Genomic DNA, 24676 nt, shown 5'->3' with positions numbered 1-24676 from the left:
TTCTCTTCTGTACCTTCCCTCCCAGTTTTTGCTCCTCCTTGTTCTCAGGCTTCAACTTGTCTATGCAGTACTTACCCTGTAGGGTCTTGTTTCTCACTTTTATAGAGAAGGCTCTGAAACTCAAAACTAACCAGCCAGCAACCCTAGAATTGGAGCTCATATGTCTTAAATACACAGAGGTTGATGCATGCCTGCTAGAGATGCTGAATCTCTCTTTTATTTCACATTGGGTTATAATTAGTAGTGAATCCAAAATTACTCTCCCTTGTTTTTTTGGAAATTGAAAAAATCCGAAGATGCCTTCCTCGGGCTTGTATCCAGACATTTTCCGGGATGTACTTGATTCTGAGGTTCCCATCCTGCCCTGATATTGTGATACAAGGTAGGTGATCAGGAAGGCCCATCTGTAGGTAATGGCAGGTTTCACTGTCCCACTGCAGTCGGTCCAGGGAAAGGTGTTCCCCTGGGACTTGAAAGATTGATTTATTTCCAGTCTGGGGCACAGGATCCACACAAACATTTATGTAGGAAACATGGCAGATATATTTTCTAGGTTGATTTGGGGAATCTTGTTAACACAACCAAATGTCCAGTACTTAGGAAGTGTTAGGGACAAATTTTTGAGCTAGATTCCACTTCTGTTTGTGCCTTGCCCTACCCTGTTATCTGGTTTGCTAAGGAACAAAGTACATGGATGTACTTCTTAGCCTACAGATATATTCATGCACACACCTGACTCTTTTAGAAGTTAATAGCTCATTAAAACTCCCTAATTGGTAGGTGTAAGTGAAAACCCCCAGACATTTTCATGATGAAGTGTTTGGTGAGACTGTTTCCTATTATTTGGTATTTTCAGCTGTTGACTTTTGACAGAAGCCTCAATTGACATTCTTGGGCACATTTTTCTTCTTGTTGCCCTATTGAGCAGTGTTAACAGCTATTGATCACACCTCTGTGCTTCTTCCCTAGTCTAGCAGACTGAGAACCCAGCTCACTCAAAGTGGCTTTTTTCTAGATGTCTGGAGCAGCCATTTGACAGGTGTGGTCTGCAGACCTTTTGGGATTTTCAAGACCATTTCAAGAAGTCTAAGGGGACAGAACCCTCTTCATAATAAGCCTGAGGTGCAGTTTGCCTCTTCTTCACTGTGTTGACTTTTGAACATGATTTAACATGACCGTTGACTAATATCACCGCTGATCTCATCAGGGGAGATTATCATTAGTCAGTGGTGGGTGAAATCACAGGTGCTTCAGCACAGGTTGACGCAATGGCGCCAATCCTTACTAATTGTTATTGTAGTTTCACTTACTTAAGAATGTCATTGATGAAACAATCAAATCACCAATTTCATTAAATTATAACCCTTCAGCACGGATCTCTATATGACAAAATGGAAAGCTCACGGGGGACCACTTCTTCATTCTAAGTATGACACTTGCCTTAGGGCAAAGCCTTTGAGTAAGGGTTGGAGTTGTCAATTGAACTAGCTGTTCTCCCCCTCTCCCCACCATAGAACGTCATTTTTATTAGAAAGAACAACTAACTATAGGTTATTTGGATTTGAGTATTTGGCATTTTCTTGACAATGAAAGAAATGAATTCATCAACTCCCCCAAAACAATCAACAATATTTTTTGCTTACAATAAAATTTGAGCTTTCAAGCAAAATTAGGGAAACAAACCCTTGTGTCCAACACTATGAACTTGACAACTTACCTTATCAGCAGTGATATTAGTCAATGGTCATGTTAAATCTATTAATGTGATTTCTCAATGTTATATAAAGAAATGTGCTAATGTTTGGAAGATCTGCATAACTCAGGAAACCAATAACTTCCAAATAGCTGAAAATATGATGTTAGCAAATTGTACATGGGTATAAGATCCATCAAGAGCAAGATCACCAATGGATTTGAATGCAAAAGATCATGAAAAGTTCACATTCTACATTGCAGTTAATGTCTTAGAAACTATCAGGTGTTTCATTTTGGAGTAGGGTGAAAAGAAAGATTAATTAAAGGGCCTATTAAAATACTCTTTTCCTACTACATATCTAGACAGAACAAATTTTCTTTATATACATCAACCAAAATAATGTATCATAATAGATCGAATGTAGAAATAGGTAAATCCAGCTATCTTCAGTTAAATGACATTAATGAAATTTTTTAAAAGAAAAAAAATATTATTCTTCTCACATTTTTCTTCTTTTTCATTTGGAGCTAATTTTTCATTTAAAAATGTATTATTCACATTTAATGAACTTATTTTAATTAAAATTTTTAACATTTTTGTTTCAACTTTAATATGTATTTTTTAAAATTTTTATTAGTTATTGATGGACCTTTATTTATTTATTTGTTTATATGTGGTGCTGAGAATTGAACCCAGTGCCTCACACATGCTAGGCAAGCACTCTACCACTGAGCCACAACCCCAGCCCCCATATGATATGTCTTAACAGATATAATGCAAAAGCTATTTAAGGTCCTTAATATAGAAGAGAATAAAGAAGTCCTGAGACCAAAAAGTGTTAAGAACTACTGATGGGGCATAAATGGAACCTCAAGAGATTTCCTAGCCTTCTTCCTTCTCCCACATAATCCACCCTGTAGCTAAGACCTGTCGCCCCTGGTGATGATCTTGTGCTATTCCTATGGTACTGGGTAATCTCTGCTTGCGGTCACCTATTGAACGAAGTAATTTTGACCTCTGGCCTGAAATCCCAGCTGAGGGAACCATTGAGACCATCTTTCCTAGTTCAGTTTCCTCAAACAACAGCCCAGGGAAAGGAAGCGAATTGCCAGGTGGAGGTGACAGTAGAGCTAGGACCAGAGGGCCTTGGTCTCCCAGCTCAAAGGCATTTTGGGGAGGCCTGTGGTAGGCAGATAGGTTTGGTACAACATTTACCTTTGCACTTTAGTGGATTAAACATTGCCAAAAAAGAAATTTAATAGACCCATCATCTCCTGGTGACTGGCTGCTGATAATGCAGCTGGACCCTTGAGGCCCTTAGGTTGTTGCTTCAGTGAGGCCAGGAGAGCACTTCACCTCTGCTCAGACAGTTTCCTTGATTCTTCCCAAAAATATTAAGGAGAGTTGGAAGATCAAGAAGTTTCTTCCCGGATGTCAAAGGAGAAAGGTTAAAGTAGAATTGCTTTCCAAAGGGTGTAGATGGGTCTTATAAATAGCCTTTATGAGTAACAAGTGCTATTTGCTTTCAGAATTGAAGATTTGAAACATTGCATGTTAAGCATCAGTTTTGAATGATTTAGTTATTTGTGCAGAAGAATTTCCCAGCGGTTCCAGGGGTCAAATCCTAGTGATTTAGAGCAAAGAAATATACTTCATTTGAACTGTTTTCTATCCTATTTCCTAAAGGTAGCAAAGGATTAAAATACCAAGACCAGACAACTCTTCTGTCTGTCCCTAATGGGTCCCCCATTCCCTGTAGTAAAAAGGGGGAACTCCGTGCCCACTCCTGCCCACACCTGGACCCGAGCGACTCCTAAGGTGAACTGTTCCATGTACACGGTCCACATTTCTCTCTAGGGTCTTGTTTCCAGGCCCTTCACCCATAGCATCTTCTTCTGCAGTGACCACGAACACCTGCTGCCTGTCTGCGGGGTTTGGTTCAGGGCATTCGGCCCCACCAAGCCTTCCCTGCCTTCTCTGTGGATTCTCTCTCTGGCCTTTCCTTGAGAATCTTTCCACCTCAGGTGGTTATGAATGTGTCCCCTGTTTCCTTTGAGACATTACTAATTATGGAGCCTAAGATCCATACCTGATTGACACCTATTTCCACCACTTGAGTTAATACAGTGTTTTATACATGGTAGATGGTATTTGTTGAGTGGAAAATGACTGAGGAAATACAGGAGGCTTTTCAATCACAGTCTGGAGAGGGGGGCACAGTCTGTACACGTGGGAGGGGAAATCTGCCATCAAGGCATAAAGGTAACTAGGTGACTCTCGGAAGAGGGCTCCTCCAATCCTAGGACACTATGGCAATTGACCTTTTTTCTTTTTTAACCTTTTTATACAAAGTACGCTGGGGATTTCCAGCCTGCTGTGGTATATATAACTTTAACTCTGTCATGTCTCATAAAGCTTTCTGTTACAAGGTTTGGGTTTCAATTTTTATTTCCTCTATTCTTTTGTACCTGTGTCTGTCTGTCATCATTATGTTTTGTCATGCTCTGTTGCCCTATTGGGAGTCCTCACAGTGGTCAGTTCAGTGGTTAGGACAAGACCCCAATACCCATGCCTAGAGAGAGCCCATCATCCCGATGGCCTGAGAGAGAAGAGGTTCTGAAGGGCCAGGGTCAGGGGAGGCTTACAGCAACTGTAAGAGAGTGTACTCGGAGGTCAGAGTGCCTGGGCTGAAATTCCAGCTCACTCTTTACTAGGTCCGTGACCTTGAGCAAGTTGCTTCCTCATCCATAAAATAAAACTTCAGGATTGTTGTAGAAGTCAGAGATCATGCATGCAGGCAGGTAGTGCAGTGCTCAGTATCTGTTGTGCATCAGCTGTCGTCACGGTTAACATTCCCTTGTCTACCTTCTTCCCTCTTCAGATGGTTCCAGACCTTGATCCACCTGTTAAAAGGCAACATTGGCACAGGACTCCTGGGGCTGCCTTTGGCAGTGAAAAATGCAGGCCTCTTGGTAAGGGTCTGCACCCGTGCAAGGAAGTAGGAAATAGGTTTTGTTGTTGTTGTTTTAAATTCAGCTGAGAAAAATCAATATTCAGACATTCATTCATCTATTGAAGGCCTTCTGTGTGCCAGGCACTGTTCTTGGCTCTTAGACTGTTATCAGTGAATTAATCCGGGCTTGCTTTGTGGTGATGAAGATGTACTTAAAATGATTCAGATTGTTTCTATCAATAATATGCACTAATGAGCTAGTGACAGATATCTGTCCATTTTCTGTACAGTTCCCCAGCCCACCCCATCACTAAGTGGCTTTTGCAGAGAATCGTACATCTTCTTTTTATGATTCACCTCCTTTAGACTGTCCACCCAAAGCCATCCTGGTTTCAGAGATGTTCAGCTAAGTGCTGTCTGTTTGGAGGTGGCGTTGTGCTAACGATAGCTTCCCCTCCCTCACATCCCTTTGCCCAGCTCTTCTTCCCAGGGAGTCACAGGAACCTTTGTTCTGCTGGTTTGCAACAGTCTTGGAACAGGCTTATCTTGAGTCATTCTTGTCCAGGAGGTTAGCTCTCTGGAAGACGTACTCAGGGTTGCCCATCTCCCAGAGCTGGTCTCCACGATCACATTTCTTATACGTGGGCCAGAAGGTCTATGCCTGGCAGGTGCCTTAGCTGCATTTTCATCATTGGCAAATCCTAATTCTCACTGCTTTTCTCTCTTCTTTTGCCTGCAACCCCTGCCCCCAGATGGGTCCCCTCAGCCTGCTGGTGATAGGCATTGTGGCCGTACACTGCATGGGTATCCTGGTGAAATGTGCTCATCACTTCTGCCGCAGGTGAGAGCCCTCTGAGCCATAAATCATTTTTGGTTCTTGTATCTTGAAAGTAGGCGCTTGTGCAGACAACGCCCGCATCTTCACACTGGCCGAGTGTGAAGGCTATTATCCCAGCAGGATCACGTTCCCTGGTTATTTTTGTAATTATTTTTTTGCCCTGTCATCTGTTAGGTTTACCTGTGGACAGAGGCCACATCCTAATTATATCTGCTTTGTAATGTTTATTGCATTGAAATGGTCCTGCCAGTGGCCGTGAATTAAGTAACTGTCCCCTAGACTTCACACTTCTGATTGTTAGAAGCATTAAACGCAGGACTTGTAGTGGTGCCTAATTTAGGGTGGTTGGTGGGGAGTAGGCTCAGGTCTCAGCAGCTCCAGTTGTGCCATCACTGTCATTGACTAACCCTAGGCTCTGCCCTTCCTTTGCCTCTCCCCTCTCCCAGGCTGAACAAACCCTTTGTGGACTATGGGGACACTGTGATGTATGGTCTAGAATCCAGCCCCAGCTCCTGGCTCCGGAACCACGCTCACTGGGGAAGGTAACTGGTTTCAGCTGTGCTCCCCCCCCCCAGTGTGGAGGCCTTCAGATAGGGAAGTACCGTGTGGGGAAAGCGTCAGGAATGGAGAATGTTGCTTGGGTTGGCTCTGCAGTTGTTGTACTCTGTGTCCTGGGACAGTGAGAGCCCTCCCTCACTTCTTCAGGCCTCCACTTCCTCATCTGTAATACATGAGGCCTGGCCTGAAAGATCTCTGGAGGCCATTCTGGCTCTGACAGTGTGGAATGTCCTGATGTCCATCTGGTGATGATACTCCATTCACTCACTTTTCAATAAATACATTTGAAGAACTCTCAGTGGCACAAAACAGTTCTTGATTGGGAGGGGAGATTCCCTGGGGTAAATTATATGGTCTCCACCCTCCAGGGGCTTGTGGTCTGTACAGGGAGAAAGAACCCAAGAACAAGACAAGAGACCAGTAATGGTGTAAACTGAGAGGAAGAGAACATAATGAGGTGAGAGACAGCCTGCGCTCAGGTGGAAGGTTCCCTTGTCTGGCTGGGCCAGAAGAGAGACACCCACAATTAGTGAGAGAAGGAACAAGGTGGGAGACAGGTTTGTGAGGAGGTGGGGAGTGTCTGGAAATCTCCCCTTAGGTGACTGTTCAGGTGCCTGCAGGGTAATATTCTACTTTTTGTTTCCTGGATCTATGGGAATTGATACCATCAAGGACTGAATCCTATTTTGTTGTTGTTTTTGTTTATTTGTTTGTTTTTCTTACTTGAACCACATTAAACCTATGTTCTCTAGAAAAGTTCCTTTGGGGGTCATAGAAGGAACTTTGATTCACAGTCAGCTTCATCCTGTGATACAGACTGTGTCGTTCTTTTGGCAAAATCGTTTTCTGTTGCCTGGGAGAAGCCGGTTGTTAAGTGAGCACACCGTGCATGGGTGCTTGGCTGGTTATCAGTTCTTCCTGCCTTCCTCCTTCCCTCCCTTCCTCCCATCTTCCCTCCCTCATTCCTCACACCCTCCTTTCTTCTAATAAAATGTGTGCTCATAGGAAAAGCATTTTTAAAACAAGACAGGAGGACATAAAGTGAAAAGCAGAAATAAACCCAGGTCAGAGGTGCATCTAAAATCCTTTTAGATTTTTCTGTGTATAAACAAACGTTTTTAAAACATTTTTTTTGTACAAATGGACCAAACAGTATATACTGTTTGGAAACTTGATTTCTCCCCCTTAAATCACCTAGATATTTTTCACTTTTTCAGTGTCAGCACATATAGATTTTAACACATTCTAGCTGCAAAGCAGTGTCTTATTTAAGAATAGTCAATAACACGATCAGTTTCCTTTTTGATAGCCCTTTGGATGGTAACCACCTGTTGTCCAACGGTGCTTCAACCAGCAATCTGTTTGGGTCCATTTATTTCTGCTTATTTATATGAAATTAGGTTAGCTCTTGGGTCCAAATTATAGGGAGACACTGTAAAGGGGTCCACTTCCTGGCCTTCTCTGTCAAGGGCTCACCATGTGAAGTAGGCTGGGGGTGGGTACAAAGAGGAGCTAAGCAGGGGTCATGGTGCCTGTGTGGTAGAACAGAATGGGAACTTCAGCAGTTTAAGAGCCGACAGGCTGTGGTTTTGCACACTGACCCACAGCAGGTCAGCTTACTGACATTTAACCATAGAAGCCTGCAGCTGCTAACAGGTAGCAGAAGCAGGAAACAATGTAGCAGGTACAGAACAATCCGCCTTTAGGCTTAGTGCAGTAAAAGTCCCTAAACTGTATGAGCTAAGAGTCCCTAAGCTATTGACAAGCTTGTACCCAAATAAGTACATAGAATGCACCCATTCTCTTGCCTTGGTGCATCCAAAACTTGGTGGTGTATAAAAGTAAAAAGCCCTGCTATGCTCCAGGCTCAGACTTTAGGAATTATCCCTCTGGGGTGTGGCACCACTAATAAAATGTTGTGTCCAGATCTTAATGTTCTGACCCTCATTTCCTGCTGTTCTCTGGTGATTGCCTACCTCATGCAGCATCCTAGAGAAGCCAGGAAGGGGATCTCAGGAACCACACAGATAGAATCTTCTCCAAAGCTCTAACTGACATGCTTGTCCTCGTCACCTGCTGGGAAGAGCCTGTGATGACTTAGGAAAAAAGCACTATTGAAAGCATTTGTCTGAGAGTCTTCCATTTGTATTTTAATGACCTTTGTATTCCCTCCTTCCCATCCCCAGGCACATCGTGGACTTCTTCCTGATTGTCACTCAGCTGGGATTCTGCTGTGTCTATTTTGTGTTTCTTGCTGAGAACTTTAAACAGGTAGGATTCTGGTAAAAAAGAAAGCATATGAAAAGGGATGAGTGGAATTTCTGTTTAGGATTGTTTCCAAGCCAGCTTTGGTCAACGAAAGAGTTGAGGTTTTAACACTTTATGTACAGTGCCTTTTTTTTTTTTTTTTTTTTTTTTTTGATGCTCATGTGAAGACCTGGGATGTAGAGAAACCTCAAGATGTCTTGTTAACCCTTCTGTCTTAGGTAAGATGTGATCACACCCAGTTCAGACACTTGGGTTGCTAGCAACAGTAGCATGAAGACTCCATGGAGAGCTTACAGGCCACAGATGCCTCTCAGGCCTGGTTCACACTCTGAGCTCCTAGTGAGAAGCCTCTTCCAGCAGGACAGTCGTCAGCTTTGTGATTGGAGGCCTTGACCTTTCTCCTTTTTCCCCTCTTCTAGGTGATAGAAGCAGCCAACGGGACCACCACCAACTGCCATGACAATGAGACGGTGATTCTGACGCCCACCATGGACTCCAGACTCTACATGCTCACCTTCCTGCCCTTCCTGGTGCTGCTGGTCTTCATCAGGAACCTCCGTGTCCTGTCCATCTTCTCCCTGTTGGCCAACATCAGCATGCTGGTCAGCCTGATCATGATCTACCAGTACATTGTTCAGGTGTGAGCCCAGGCCTCCCCCATCCTCTTAGAGGGGTGAACAAAAGCAGTCAGCAGAACCTACGTAGTTCCATGTCACTTATGTGAAGTATGTTTAGAAGTTTTTAAATTCAGCATTATGGACATTTTGGGCCAGGTAAATTTTGTTATTGTCCTGTGTTGTTGGATATTTAGCAGTATCCCTGGTCTCTGCCCTGAAAAACGCTAGTGGCTACTACTCCCCCAGTTTGACAACCAAAAGTGTTTCTACATATTGCCAAACACCCTGAGGGGCAAAAATCACCCCCCATTGAAATCTCTGCTTTAGGCTTTTTTCAGTTGGATTGTTAATGATCATTATGCACAATTGGAAAATAGTAAAAACATAGAAAGATCAAAATAAAAATCAATTTTTCTAATCTGTACTTGGGTATAAGTAATTCCCTACCATTTATTTGTCAAAATTATAAAGCCACTAGTGTTCATGCCACTTGCTTACCCATGTGGGTGGATCTGTGGGGTGGTTTAGAGAACACTGGAACACAGATGGGGAGAGGATCACATGTAGAAAAACGTGTCTTTAAACACCATGGCAGTTTGTGGAAAAGAAAATGCATTTTGCCAAGATTCGATTAAAGGAAAAGAGTAAAAGTAGGTAAATTAAGCATAACTTAAGATATTTAAATTTAATTTCCAAATAAACTCACGTCATTTTTTTTTATTGGAATGAGGACAACACAAACAACCGTCTGAGTACCACCTCTCACCTGAGTCTCCTCTCAGGGATGCCGTCTGTGCCAGTGGCCTGTCTTGTTCTGGATCCTGTGAATGCTTTAAACACTATATAAGCATGTAGGAAATATAACTAACAAAAATTAGGTTTTGTTTTCATTTTTTAAAACAAATTTTTAAAAATTATTGGTAGTGTTCATCTACCAGCCCTCTCAGGCTGGAGCAGCTGGCTCTGCTTCACTGTTTCTCTCTGCTGCCCAGAATCACAGAGAACAGATGGGCCACGGTTTACTTCACCAGTCCCCCACGGGTGGACCATTGGGTCATTTATCACTTATAGTCTTTTTTTGGGGGGAGGGGAGTGTCAGGGGTTGAATTCAGGGGCACTCAAACACTGAGCCACATCCCCAGCCCTATTTTGTATTTTGTTTAGAGACAGGGTCTCACTGAGTTGCTTAGCACCTCACCATTGCTGAGGCTGGCTTTGAAGTTGTGATCCTCCTGCCTCAGTCTCCTGAGCCACTGGGATTACAGGCCTGCACTACCGCGCCCAGCAGCTTCATTTCAGTATTAAGACAGTGAATATTCATTTTTTTATGGACATGATGAATGATTCTATAAACTACTTACCTAGGGGTGCAACTACTGCGGAACATGTACTTTTTTTTTTTTTTTTTCTTGTGGTACTGGGGATTAAACTCAGGTACCATACCACTGAGCTACATCCCAGCACTTTTTATTTTGAAATAAGGCTTTGCTAAGTTACCCAGGCTGGCCTTTAATTTGCTATTCAAGTTCACATCCCCACAAGTCACTGGGATTACAAGTGTACACTACTATGCCCAGGAAGTATACACTTTTGAATTTTTATATTGCCAACTTGCTTCTTCCAGAAGTTGTTGACTGATTTCACATAGAGTCCCCTCCATGCTTCCATGGCATACAAGTGCCTGCTTTGCCCCCCTAGGTAACTCTGGATATGTCAGTCTTGTTAGTTTTGGTCAGTCCGACAGGTGACCATTGCCTCACTTTTCACACAGTGACCCAGTCACCTACTGATGTGGTTTCTAGGAAACCGCTAGACCCTGAAAAGCAGGGACTGCCTGTACTGAGGGAATGACAGGATGAATTAGATTGTCAGTGAGTGTGTACTAGCTTTCTCTTATTGTAAATCAGGTGGGTAGTAAATGTTGTCTCCTCTGCAGAACAGTTTTTAAAAAAAAAAACAAACATAAAAATCTATAATCCTATTTTTTATGTTGAATGTGTGATTGACCATCTCCATGATCAAGATGTAAATAAACACATAATTTCCCTTAGTAATTAGCTCTCTCTCCATTGTCCATAAGATACTCCAGTGAGGGCTAAAGGCAAAGCGAGGCCACCTCCACAGACAGGCACATGCTGCACTGAACCATTGTAGGTGGTTACACACTGGTGGCTGCCACGGTCAGAGGACTGGGTGAGAATTTGTGTCCCTGTAACATCTTAGTTCCTTTTTACTGCTGGCGTCCACCCTGATCTGTGTGGACATTTAGTGCAACTTGCATGTTGAGGTGAGGCAGCTCTGCCAGTTTCTTGAGATCAGTTCTCAGTCTGTCTGCTAAGCCCACAGGGTCTCTGATCAAGCAGTGCTCTCTGCCCTAGTTCCCAGGGACAGCTGCTGTCCACAGTGTGGTAACAGCACCATTTCCAGGTGGCTCACAGCTACTGGTGCTCCCTGTGCATCATTTTTGATGTTGCTGCTGCTGTTTGTAACTGCTGTTTGGCATTTTGCCCCGTTTACCGCGTGGATTCCCCTACTCTCAGATGTTTCTGAACTTTTCCCCTAATGCCAAATATGGGTGTGGGGGTGCTGCTTTTGCTCTTTGTGCACGTGCACCATAGGAAGCCAGCCAAGGTCCTCCACCTGAGCAGGCTTCCCTTCCTTCTCATGAGGAAGGATGAGTGGCACAGTTTTGAGTCCAGGCCTTTCCCAGAGGGGCCTCCCAGTGAGTGTGTTATCACTGCATATCCTTCATTCTGTGATATATTCTTGCATGATTATAATGATTCCAAAATCGGAGTACATCTTTGAGTCTGTCTGTACCTTTTATAGCACTTTCTTGAAAAAACTTTCATAATTATAATTGATAAGTATTATTGAATTGAGACATGTTAATAATGATCTGATTTTAATTTTCATGTTTCTTGGTAAATGAAACTTGTTCAATTTAGTTGAGTGAGATGTAAGTCAATAACAATCTTGAAGTATGTAGATGGTCACATGTGAACCGTATCCCCAGACATGACCTGTGAAATTCCCTTTCTGATACCTCAGTCTGATCTGATGTATGAACCTGGGCAGTACTTATCCACTAATCAACAGGTAGCACCTGTTTCAAGGAACTTAAGTTTCATTTGTGCCACAGGAGTAATTACAGGGAAATCCCACTATCCTGCCTCATTATAGAGCAAAAATGCCTATTAGTCTGTCTTCATACTAGGTACCAAAATACTTCTTAATAGAAGTCTGACTGACTTCTTAGCAGAAAATAGTCTTCCTTCCTTCCTTCCTTTCTTTCTTTTCTTTCTTTCATTTTCTTCTGTTGTTTCCCCTCAGAGACTGGGGTATTGTTGTTTTGAAATCTTTTAGAGAGAAGCCTGTCATAGAGATTGCTCATAGACCTTCCTTGGTTCACTTGCTGCTATTCTGTTGCACTGTTAGAGCATGCCCCGTATTTATCTAAATACCTATATAGTTGAGAAGGTTTGGACAATTGTCCTGCAAAGGCCCATAGGTTAAAGGCTTGGTCACTAGTCTGTGGCACAATTGGAAGGTGATGGAACCTTAAAGAGATGGGGCCTGGTGGGAAAGTTAGGTCATATGAAGCATGGAATTGAAGGAAGGGGTATTACCTTGGCTCCCCTCTGCCCCCTCCTTCTGAGCCTCTGTGACATGAGCAGCTTTGCTTTACCATGCACTCCCTGCTATGATGTTTTGCCTTACCACAGGTCCAAAAGCAAAGGAGTGAACTGACCATGGAATGAATTCTCTGAAAGTATGAGCCAAAAGAAACCTTTCCTCCTTAAAAGTTGATTACCTCGGGTATTTTGTCGCAGTGACAGAAAACTGACTAACCCAATAGTTAAATTGATTGAAAAATATCATTGGCTGAGGTTGTGGCTCACAGGTAGAGCGCTCGCCTAGCACATGCGAGGCCCTGGGTTCGATCCTCAGCACCACATAAAAATAAATAAATAAAGATATTGAGTCCAACTACAACTAAAAAATAAATGTTTTTAAAAAATCATTAGTATTGTTTTCTGTTGCTATCCCAGAATACTAACTAGATATTCTACAAAGAATAAATGTTTATTTAGCTCATGGTTCTAAAGTCTGGGAAGTCCAAGGGAATGATACCTTGGACTGTTTGAATAATGGTGGGGGCCTTGTGTCACTTCCTAGTATGGCAGAAAGGCAGAAGGGCAAATCTCCACGTATGGAAGAGACAGAAAACAGGAGGCAGCCTCACTTTATAGCAACCTGCTTTCATTGTAACTGATTCAGTCCTTTGACAGCAAGAGTTTATTTATTCCTTTCATTATGGACAGTTTCACAAGAAAAGCATTGATCCTTCTTAACAACCTTTTAAAGGCCCTATTTTCAATATTGCCACAATGGCAGTCAAGTTTCAGCTGAGCTTCAGAGGGGACAAGCCATGTTCAAACCATAGCATATTATAAGAGGCAATTTTTAACCTAAGTAGTGTATGCACTTGGTTGAAAAGCCCAATTCTAAAAGGGCAGCAACTTCTGAGTCCCCACCCATCCCCCATTTCTTTGACACAGTCCATTACCAGTAGCTGGTCAGGGGTGAGCCAAATAGGACTCTGGGACCATCCCTCCCTGCTAGGAACATTATGCCTATACTTAATAATTGCTTTTTTAAAAAACTTGCCTGTTTATTTTTAATATTCTTTTTGCTGTTCCCCTGTGTTTTTCAACACTCTTGTATTATACTTACTCATATGTTCAAAATGCTCCATTTCATTGACAATTTTTAAAAAAGAGAAAAAAGGAAAGGGGCAAATCTAAAAATTGACCCCCTTCCCTTCATATTTATCTATATGGGGTGCTTATATAGGCCCATCATAGTGATTATACAAATATAAAAAAAGTTTCTATTGCATAAATAGTTTTTATTTACTACTAATCATCTCAATTTTTACTTTTTAAATAGTATATAATCTGTGATACAGTTAGTATATGGGTCATTACTTAACTGAGCAATTGGGATTCTTTAAAGTGGTTGTTGGCAGTTACTTTGCTAAATAGCTATGCTCAACTGTTTTCATCTTTTGATTTTCTTTTCTTCATGCATTAAATTTCTGGGGATAGGATTACCCAGTGAAAGAATGTGACTCTCTTTATGCAAGCCCCAGCATTTCAATGTCTTATGGTACATTGAAGTCATCCCCCAAAGCAATTTAGGGTTTTCCCAGCTTGAAGAGAAAAAAATACAACTGGGCTAAATGTCCCCAAATCGTCTGTCAGATATCAGGCTTTCTCCCTTTGGAGAATCCTGAATTTCAGAAAAGGCCTGACTTCTCTGATTTGTAGTTCAAATCTTCAATCTCTGTCATATAGCCTTTTGCTTTGTTTGTTTGTCTCTTTCAGAAAATCCCTGACCCCAGAAACCTCCCCTTGGTGGCATCCTGGAAAACCTACCCTCTCTTCTTTGGCACGGCCATCTTTGCATTTGAAGGCATCGGAATGGTAAGAGTTGTGCTGTGGTTGGGCCTGAGGGTTCCCTGTTGAGCTTGGTGACCTCACTGTCTGCTGCAAAGCTACCTACTCTTCTGACAGAGGATTATTATCTAGAAAATATAAAGAATTCAATAGACTTAACACCAAAAAAAAAAAAAAAAAAACCCTCAATTAATGGACAGATGAACTAAACACACTTCTCAAAAGAAGAAATGCAAATGGTCAACGAATATATTTTAAAAATGTTCAACTTTGTTAGTAGTTAGAGAAATGCAAATCAAAACTATACTGAGATTTGATCTCGAACCAATCAGAATGGCAGTCATCAAGACTACAAATAATAAATGCTGGAGAGGATGTCGAGAAAAAGGAACACTTTTACTCTGTTGGTGAGATTGTAAATTAGTACAACCACTATGGAAATCAGTATGGAGGTTCCTCAAAAGACTAGGCTTGGAATCACCATATGACCCAGTTATACCACTCCTTGGTGTTTATACTGAAGGATTAAAGTCATCACACTACAATGATCCATGTATACCCATCTATATAGCAGCACAATTCATAGTAATTTAACCATGGAATCAGGCAAGGTGTACATCAACGGATGAATGGATAAAGAAAGTGTGGTATATGTACACAATTCAGCCATAAAGAAAGATGAAATTATGTCATTTGCAGGAAAATGAATGGAAGTAAAGACTATATGTTAAGTGAAATAAGCCAAAATCAGAAGGTCACGTGCCAAATGCTTTTTTTCACATGTAGAAGCCAGGGAAGGAAAAGGAAAAGAAAAGTCGTGGTGGTGGTGGGTGATGATCTCATGAAAATCAAAGGAAGATCAGTAGAAGGGACTGGGGGCGGGGGAGTGCTGGGGAGTGATATTGGCCCAAATGTATTGTTATATTATGTGCATATACAAATATGTAACAACAAATCTCATCATTATGTACAACTATAATGCACTGATAAAAAATGTGGAAAGGAAAACTAACTGCACTGTGATTCTGTTTTACTCCAGTAAGAATGGCAACCATCAAAAACACAAATAACAATAAATGTTGACAGGGAAGCAGGGAGAAGGGAACACTTATACCCTGTCCATGAGGATGTAAATCAGTGTGGCCACTATGGAAATCAGTATCAGGGTTTTTCAAAAAACTAAAGAACTTTATGATTCAGCTCTACCGATCCTCAGTATCTATCTGAAAGATAAAGACAGTACTTTAGAGTTCACATGGCATCTCATGTTTATAGCAGCACAATTCACAATAGCCAAGTTGTGGAACCATCCAGGGTTTTCATTATCAGATGGATGGATAAAGAAGTTGTATTCGTCCATAAAGGGTGAAATCATATCATTTTTAGGAAAATCAATGGAACTTGATAGCATTATTTCAAGTGGAATAACCCAGACTCAAAAATACAAGTGTTGTGTGTTTTCTGTCATGGGAAAGCTAGAGAGAAAAAGGGGGATAAAGGGTCTCATGAAGATAGAGGGGAAACTCTTAGGAAGAGAAAAGGGATCATGAGGAAGGAGGGATGGACCAGGGGAGGTACTGGGGAGTGGAATTGGTCAAATTATGTCATACGCATGTCCAAATATGCCACAGTTGAGACCCTAAATAATTAATATGCACCAATTAAAAAGTTTTATTGAGATATGTTTTCAGTGCTTTGTATAGTCCCTGACATATATGATAATAACCATTCAATAAATTTTTATTTTACCAACAATATTATTGAATCAATAAATCTATGAATAAGTCATCTGCCCGGGCACATTGATGCAGTATATTTTTTATGTGCAAATGAGTAAGTAGTCTTCACTCATGGCCCAGGCTCCTCCTGTCATTGCTATGGTTTTACCAGATTTCTTTACCTAAAGTGGATCTGCCACTCAGCTGTACCTAATTTATTTGTATTTTTCATAATAAAGGCCCAGGATTCCTCTCTGAAGTAACTAATGAGCTCTACTGACCAGAGCATTGAAAATGAGAAGACACTTCCCTTTCCTAGCATTCCTTTCTCTCCCAATTTGAAATCCCTACCACTTATTCACTTTTTAAAAAACTAGAAACCAATTTTTTTTTTAGTCAAAATACTGAGGACTCGCCCCAGCGATTTTGATGGAATGTATTTAAGGATCTGACCCAGGGGGAGACTGTGAGTGACTGTGTGTAAAACACAATTGTCCTGAGGTTTTAAACCTTCCCCTGGGCTCTTTCCTGGGGCCCGGGAGGACTTTCTCACCTTGATTCAGGAACATAAGTGCTTTCCAGCTGCTGGTCAGAGCCCCAAGTGGGCCCATATTTTATCAGTGTAAAAGTGGCCCCAAGAACTCAGGACTTGAAAGGAGAGTTTGAGAGCGTATGGAAAGATGCCCAGGGTCAGTGGTTCTTAAGGAATGTGCTACCAAATTTTAATCAGTTCTCCTAGCAGCACAGTGTAGAGACGGTTCTTTGCTTTATATCATTAGCCACAGCTTGGATACAGAGTCACTCTGGAGACATCATTATCCCACACTTCAAGTTTACTTTGTATTTTCCATTGTTAGAGAGCTAACACTGCTATCTGGGCTCTTTATCTGGATTGAAGGGTTGCTCAGGGTGGCAGGTAAAGCACCTGTGTGTTCAGTATGCTTTCATGACTGACCCAGGCCTGATGGTTCCCTGCCCAGAGGCTCTTGGTACTCTGGCACGAAGGAAAACAACACACAAGTTGGGAAGCTGTTTCAAATTGGATGTGGATTAGCTGGGGCTTGAGATGCTGCAGCTGGCCATGGGGATGCCAAGGCCCAGAAGGGTGCAGAGCTGCAGCATGGGGCCTGAGCAGTGGTGTCAGGTGTAGACAGCACAGACCTATTATGCCTCATGGCCACGGGCACTGCAGGAAAATGAGCATCATGACAAGGTCAGAGGTAGTTGGTGGGGCAGTTGGTCATTGCCCACACTGATTTTCCCCATCATGGCGCCAGACCTAGTTGGTAGCAGGTTGTGAAGATGTCACATCATACCTGCTACCCTCCATCCCCTCAGTTCCTAAATGAGGTCTCCCTTCTAAGGAGCCTTTGCTTCCCCCGGTGTTAAAGAACATGCCCTGACAGGACTAAGGAGGCAGCGAGCGTCAGTGGTTTGAAACAGGAACCTGGAAACTGGGCCCAGTTAAGCACCCGAGTCTCAAGATCCTCTGTTGGTCAAACTGTGTCCAGCATCTCAGCTCCTTTAACTTGGAGGCTTAAGTTGTCACCACTGTCCCTGCCCCTGTTGAGGTAGGGAATTTGTTGCTGAGAACTACCCTGGCCATTTTCTTTGACCTGTGATTCACCTTTTGAGACAGGTTAGCAAGAAGCTGTGATGTCAGTCAGGTAAGGGGGGGCTGCTGGGGACCACACCTGCACTCAGGGGAATGGTCCTCCCTGCCTGAGGGGTCCTGCTGCAGGACGACAGAGCTGGCCTGGTTCTTTTCCTACCCACCCTTACCTCTCAGGACTTCTATGGAGATGATGGAGCCTCTTGTAGTCCCAAGAGTGTAACTTACGAAGAAATCACTTTGGTTGAGTTGTCTGTCTAGTAAAGGATAGTTGGGCTTTTAGGGAATTCTAGGGATAAAGAACTTCCTTTTTTCTGATGATAATATTTTTGTTGGATGTTAATTTTACTTTTTCCTGTGCTTTCTCTCTTCTCTTACTGTTGTCTCATAGGTGCTGCCCCTTGAAAACAAAATGAAGGATCCTCAGAAATTTCCACTCATCCTATACTTGGGGATGGGCATCGTCACTGGCCTCTACATCACCCTGGGATGCCTCGGGTACCTGCAATTTGGAGCTGATATCCAAGGCAGCATCACCCTCAACCTGCCCAACTGCTGGTATGTGGCGGGGGATGGAAACCTGGAAGCACAAGATGTTTTATAAAATTAGTGGATCAGAAGGTGTGTTCTTCCTCTTATCTCTTAAATCGGTCTTGGTTGGATACATCGCTCCTTGGCTGAGCTGAATGCATGATTATTTGGGTGAGTCATTCCTATGGAGACTTATACAAATCCATGTGTTGATCAGCTGATTGACAAGTCATTTCTCCTAGGAAATCCTGAACCTAGAAGGACCAAGCGTCCATCCTGTTCACCTTAAGCAAAAGAGGAGGGCCAGTCTGTTTCACTACTGGCTTCTGCCATGCCTCCATGTGGGAGCATCTTGCTTTGGATCCCGGTTTCCTGGAGACTTTTCATCTTTCATTAGTGGATGTATTGTAGAAAAACACTGAGACATATTGAAATGCTTAGATGTCACAGCGTGTGTGCTGAGCAGTAATTCTGTTTGGAAGATGAAAATCTCATTATGGAGAACAGCGGCTTGTAGACTCTGAGAAGCTTGTTAGGGCCCCAAGGAATAAAACTAACCTTTCAGTCCAGCCTGCCTGATCTGCCTGCCTGTGTGTGCATATTGCAACTCTGATTGGTGAGTCTTTGGACAAGAACAGATGGAGAAAATTGAGGAAAATATATACTCAGTAGCATTAGCATGTAATACAGGATGCCCTGATCAGAAGTCTGAGGATTAAGTATGTTGCACAGCCAGCCGAATAGTAGCTGGGCAACGGACCATTGTTTTCAGAAAGTCTTTCTTCTTCTATTCCTCTTTTAAATTTCCAATGTGCCTGTGCTTTCAATAGAGAAGAGTCAGGTGGTAGCTTGGCGTAACCATGTCACCTTTCCCTGGGAGACAAGAAGATCAGGATCAGCAGAAGCAGCCAGATCACCTGAAACCTCGGGGAACACCTGTCAGTGTTCATTTTCCCTTTGACACCCAAACCCAGCTGCTGTCATCTCTCCACCCACCCTGGGTTGATGCATGTAGCTTTCTCTGCATGGGACTCTCCTGACTCCAGACTTTGCATCTCTGGGGGCTTTGGTGCTGCTTTGAGTTTAGCTATAGAGCCACCAGCTGGTTTTTCCAAGAAATTGTATTACCCTGGAGCAAGTGAGACTTTTTCTAAATTCAGTCTCTCCCCAGGGGTTCTCCCACTCATAGCGTAGAATGTCATCTAGGTGTTCAGTCCAACACATAATTTATGAGCACATTTAGCTAGATCCCCAACAGGGGAGGCCAAATGCCTATCCCTGCTTAACACCTGACAGTATTGTTGAAAGTGGAGCTTTGCTCAGGGCAGAGTGCCCTTCCCTTGAATGATTGAATCAGAGCCATAAGCACTTTGTTCTACCCTGCATGAGAGGACCCTGGGGTGGTAAGTTGGGGGATATCCTAGGGTGAGTTAATGGCCTCCGCAGGCAGCTACTTGTAAAGACATGGTAGAAAGGTAGCCAGGGTGGGGTGGAAACGATTCTGCACCTGCCTGTAGATCCCTATATGGCCACTATCTGATTCTAGGGAGCACTGAACTCGGTGGGAAGGATATAAATAGGCTTATTATATTTTAAGTCATTTTCAATTTTGGAAGGATATATATATCTGTCTGTGCATGGTGAAGGTTACAAATGTGCAAAATGTATATAAAGAATATTAAGTTTTACCACCCCCATCCCTAGAAGACAGTGCTATAATTTCAGCGGCAGCCATACTCCATCCACCCTCTTGTGTTTTCTTCCAGGTGTTTAGTGTACATGAGAATGTCCCAGGGTGTGGCTGTTGGTGGGGTTCTCCTTTTTTTTTTTTTTTTTCTGAAACAAATTATAGCGCTTGGTAGACACTGGACTGCATCAAGCTGTAGCACACAATGGAGATAGTTCTGCATCAGCACCTGGAGCACTGCCTTATACTTTTTAAGAGCTTCATGGGGCTGAGTTATTTAACCAGTTCTTCAATGATTAACATTCAATCGTTTTCAGTTTTCCATTCTTAAATAACATTGCTGTGCCATATTTTGAATGCACCCTTTGTGCACATGTTATAAGTGCCTTTGTGAGATAAATTCCTAGGGGTGAAATTGCTGGGCCTAAAGGACATGTGTGTGTGTGACCTGAACAGGTGTCCCCAGGTTGCCGTAGGACTCTTTTGCCTTCCCTCTGATGATGTCTAGGCGTGCTGAGCAGGCTTCTGAAGGTACCCCGCTCCCTCTGCAGGTTGTACCAGTCTGTTAAGCTGCTCTACTCCATTGGCATCTTCTTCACCTACGCGCTCCAGTTCTACGTCCCAGCTGAGATCATCATCCCCTTCTTTGTGTCCCGAGCGCCTGAGCACTGCGAGTTGGTGGTGGACCTGTTCGTGCGCACGGTGATGGTCTGCCTGACGTGTGAGTAGAAGGAAAGATAACTGCTTGTTTTTCCCAGAGGGCTTACATGGGGGAAGAGGGTGTGTGTATTGTCGTGAGGCCACCTGTACCGTGGGCAGAATACCCGGGACACACCTCACTCGGAGTCAGGGCACATCCAGATGGTGAAGGGGGTGGGCTTAGTGTGTGCTCTCAAGGACTCTGGAATGAGGACAGTTGTTTATAGATGTGGAATGAAATGCTGCAGGGATGGTAGTAACTCAGTAAAGACATGTCATCACTCTTCCACATAAACTAAGGTAAATTATCCTAGAGAGAGCCACTTGGCCTACATCCATGATGAGGTCAGGTCACCTACACAGAAGGTGCATGCTTATTTTTTCTCATAGTTTTTCATTCTGATCTGGGATTATACAATTCTGGGCATTTTTGAATGTCAGTCTAATAAGTTTCTTAGACAATGTGTATCCATTAATCTAGTTGTTTTATTCCCCTTCCCCTGTGACAAGGGGTATGATTTAAGATGATATCCCCTTATTTGCTGTTAGTTGAAAACTGAGTAAATTTAAAATAATAAAATTTTTTTTGGAACTTCTGTGAATTGATAGGCTATGGAACCCCTGAACAAATTGATTCATAATGTCTAACTTAAATTTCTAGGAGATTTGCCATTGTTTTCTAAATTAAAATGCTTAAAGCATTACTTTATCTTTTTTGGCTATATATGGCTTTTTTTTCTTGTTTTATTGGGACAAGAACATTTTTGTATATTATATTGGGACTTTCCTGGGAATTTTCTTAAATTATTCAGTCAGGTTCTTTGTCTTTGAAATAAGGATAGGTCTGTATGATGTTTTAGGTGACCCATAGTTGAATATTTTAAAGATGAAAGACGTGAATGTTGTCTAGCATTTGACTTGATTGGTGGTCTATTACCAAGGGAAAGTCAAGCAAGAGGCTATCCATTCCGTTCATCTACCCACGCAGATGTGAGGACTGGACTTATATGTGTCCCATAATGAATTTTTTGGGCCACCTGCAGACCCCGCCATTGTTGTTCTTCAAAGACAGAGGATGGAAGCCTAGCATCCTAAGTCTCTGTGTGGAAAGAACTGTCTAGGACTAAGAAGATAAAGGCCTATGCCTGACCTTCTGATTTAATCACGGGCAGCTCTCCTTAGGATTTCTTGCAGAGTAGGTCTAGGTAGGAGCAGGGCAGAGGCTGGACAACTTGGACTCACCAGTCCTACGGAGCATCCAGGAACCTGGCTTCTACTCTGCCTCTTATCTGGACATCTCCTAGAGCAGTGTCTGGGAACAGCTACTCCAGGGCACAGAGCCACTGACGTGTCTTGCTTTTCCAGCTGTTGCCCGAACGGGTGATGGTAGGATAGTCATCTTGCATGTGGATTTCAATCCTGGCTTCTGCCAGCAGCTCTTGTGCTTTGATTTAGATGTATAGGGTTTTTTTCCGTGGATGGATATGAGCTTCAGGTGTTGAGGAGACACATTCCATGTATGCAGTAACTTCTAATATCAGCTCTGAAGGCCTGATTCTTAAATATAAAGGGCATTGGGAAAAAAAGATGGGAATAGTTTAAATCACTTGCCTTTTTTCAAAGTGGTTCCTGTAGAAGAAGTAGGTCTGTCTATGTAAAATGTGCTATAACTGACCACGCAGCTCCTTCCCCCTGCCCTGGAGGGCCAGGTGGTGACACTGGCCCAGATCCCCCCCCCCCCCCACTGTCCCACTTTCTTCTCAAGCCTGGCTTGGCCTCCCCTGAAGCCTGTGTCTGGCTCCCCACCAGGTTTGTTTCCACCACACCCTGCAGGAGGCAGGAGTCCTGATTCATAGGCCTCCTGCAGTCCTTAGATGACTCCTGGGTTTTTGCTCTACTTGTCCCTGCTCTGTGTGGCTCCCCTCCCCTTTACAGAACAATGCTCAAAGGCCACAGGCTGCATTTGATCTTGGAGTGCCTGCCCTCTTTGCCCTTCTCCTGTGATCTGCTGTGATTAGCAGGGCACTGCCATCCTTTTAAAGCAGGCAGCCCAGCAGAGCCCACAGCACTCCGGCTTCTCTTACCTTCCCTGGAGACTTTGAAGTAATTGTGGGAATTGGTAGAGGCCTTTCGTGTTGATGAGAGCTCCTTTTGTTCTTGCTTCTCAGTTCTTTCAGATCTTCTGGCACAGGCTGACTGGTAGAGGATTTTAGGTCTTTGATGTAACTGATTGTTTTCAATTATAACCAGACCTTTAAGTGGCAACTTATTTTCTTGCCATCTGTGGTGTTTCCCAGAATTTTCTCAACTTTTCCTCCTTTACCTCATCCTCTATTTCCCAGGGGTCCTGGGCAGAGGGGACTTTGGTCCAACTTTAAGTGTTAAAAGTAGTCATGACTGTTCATCCTTGTGGGGTAGGGGATGTGATGAGAAAGTTGAACTCCAAAGTCAGAAATGCAGACTCAGCAGGTCACCTTATGTCCGGAGCACCTGAGAATCTGGAGGTGAAGGAGAAATTCTTCCTTTGGATCCCTCAAGCACTAACCCCTCCTTCTTTGCTTGGTCTGAAATCTCGGTGGCGTTTGCCATGTGAAAGATATTACTTCAGTTAGGGATGAGATTTTCAGAAACCTACCATAGAAGATGTAATAACATAAAACGATATCAGTTATGAGGCCTGCTCAGCCTGAGACCCACAGACACAAAACATCCTGGGCAGGGAAACCTTCCAGAGCACATAGTGTCTAGGTGCAGAGTGGCTTCTTGAGGTCTTTGGCCTTTCACACTTCACCGTCTTGCAGCTACAGTGAAGAAGGGCATCCTGAATGAGCTGTGCAGCTATGGGGAACCTCCCAGGGCCCCTCACGGAGGCCTCAGATTCCTCAACTGTGAGATAGGAAGAGGTCTGATCTCTGAGGTCTCTCTCAACTCCAAGTTCTGTGATTCTCTATAGTAGTTTATGCTTGACTTGATTAAATTTCCACAAAAACATTGCTCTAAAAAAATGAAAGTTAATATAAAGCCATTTGAAGGGAAAAAAGTTCTCAATATACCACTGGCTTAACAAAAATGATTTTTATTTTGCACTTTTATCTCGTTTGTCTTAACCCTCACAGGTACATGGTAAAAATAGTTGTAATCGTAGTGCACACATAACGGTTTTTCCCATTTTGTTTAATATTATATCATGAATATGCATGCTCTTTATATTTTCATGACTTTACTATATATTCCATTCTTTTTTTTTATTTTTTTATTGGTTGCTCAAAACATTACAATGCTCTTGACATATTTCATACATTTGAATCAAGTGGGTTATGAACTCCCATTTTTACCCCGTGTACAGATTGCAGGATCACATTGATTATCATCCACATTTATACATACTGCCATACTAGTGTCTGCTGTATTCTGCTGCCTTTCCTATCCCCTTCCTATCCCCTTCCTATCCCCGCCTCCTCTCCCTTCCCCTCCCATCACCTCTCTCTACCCCATCTACTATAATTCATTTCTCTCTTTTTTTTTTCCCTTTCCCCTCACATCCTCTTATGTGTAATTTTGTATAACAATGAGGTTCTCCTTCCATTTCCATGCAATTTCCCTTTTCTCCCCCATTCCCTCCCACCTCTCGTCCCTGTTTAATGGTAATCTTCTCATGCTCTTCCTCCCTGCTCTGTTTTGAGTTGCCCTCCTTATATCAAAGAAGACATTCGGCATTTGTTTTTTAGGGATTAGCTAGCTTCACTTAGCATAATCTGCTCTAATGCCATCCATTTCCCTGCAAATGCCATGATTTTTTTTTTAGTGCTGAGTAATATTCCATTGTGTATAAATGCCACTTTTTTTTTATCCATTCATCTATTGAAGGGCATCTGGGTTGGTTCCACAGTCTAGCTATTGTGAATTGTGCTGCTATGAACATTGATGTAGCTGTATCCCTATAGTATGCTCTTTTTAGGTCTTTGGGGAATAGTCCGAGAAGGGAAATAGCTGGGTCGAATGGTGGTTCCAGTCCCAGCTTTCCCAGGAATCTCCAT

At 42.8% G+C, this 24676-nt stretch overlaps 1 protein-coding gene across 5 annotated transcripts in view; it reads left to right on the top strand.

The window, feature by feature from the left end:
- Slc36a1 (solute carrier family 36 member 1) overlaps positions 1-24676 on the top strand; it is a 66657-nt gene that overhangs the window by 10155 nt on the left and 31826 nt on the right. For all 5 annotated transcript variants that reach the window (XM_027938566.2, XM_071612038.1, XM_027938565.2 and 2 more), the window contains exons 3-10: positions 4578-4668; positions 5402-5490; positions 5934-6029; positions 8232-8316; positions 8733-8951; positions 14321-14419; positions 18114-18280; positions 20492-20661. In XM_027938566.2, coding sequence (XP_027794367.1) covers positions 4578-4668; positions 5402-5490; positions 5934-6029; positions 8232-8316; positions 8733-8951; positions 14321-14419; positions 18114-18280; positions 20492-20661 — 1016 coding nt within the window. The remainder of the gene's footprint in view (positions 1-4577; positions 4669-5401; positions 5491-5933; positions 6030-8231; positions 8317-8732; positions 8952-14320; positions 14420-18113; positions 18281-20491; positions 20662-24676) is intronic.

This window comes from Marmota flaviventris, chromosome 5 (genome assembly GCF_047511675.1).
Source record: "Marmota flaviventris isolate mMarFla1 chromosome 5, mMarFla1.hap1, whole genome shotgun sequence".
Lineage (NCBI taxonomy): Eukaryota > Metazoa > Chordata > Mammalia > Rodentia > Sciuridae > Marmota > Marmota flaviventris.
Note: the sequence above shows the minus strand (reverse complement) of the source record. Positions and strands in the feature narration are given on the sequence as shown.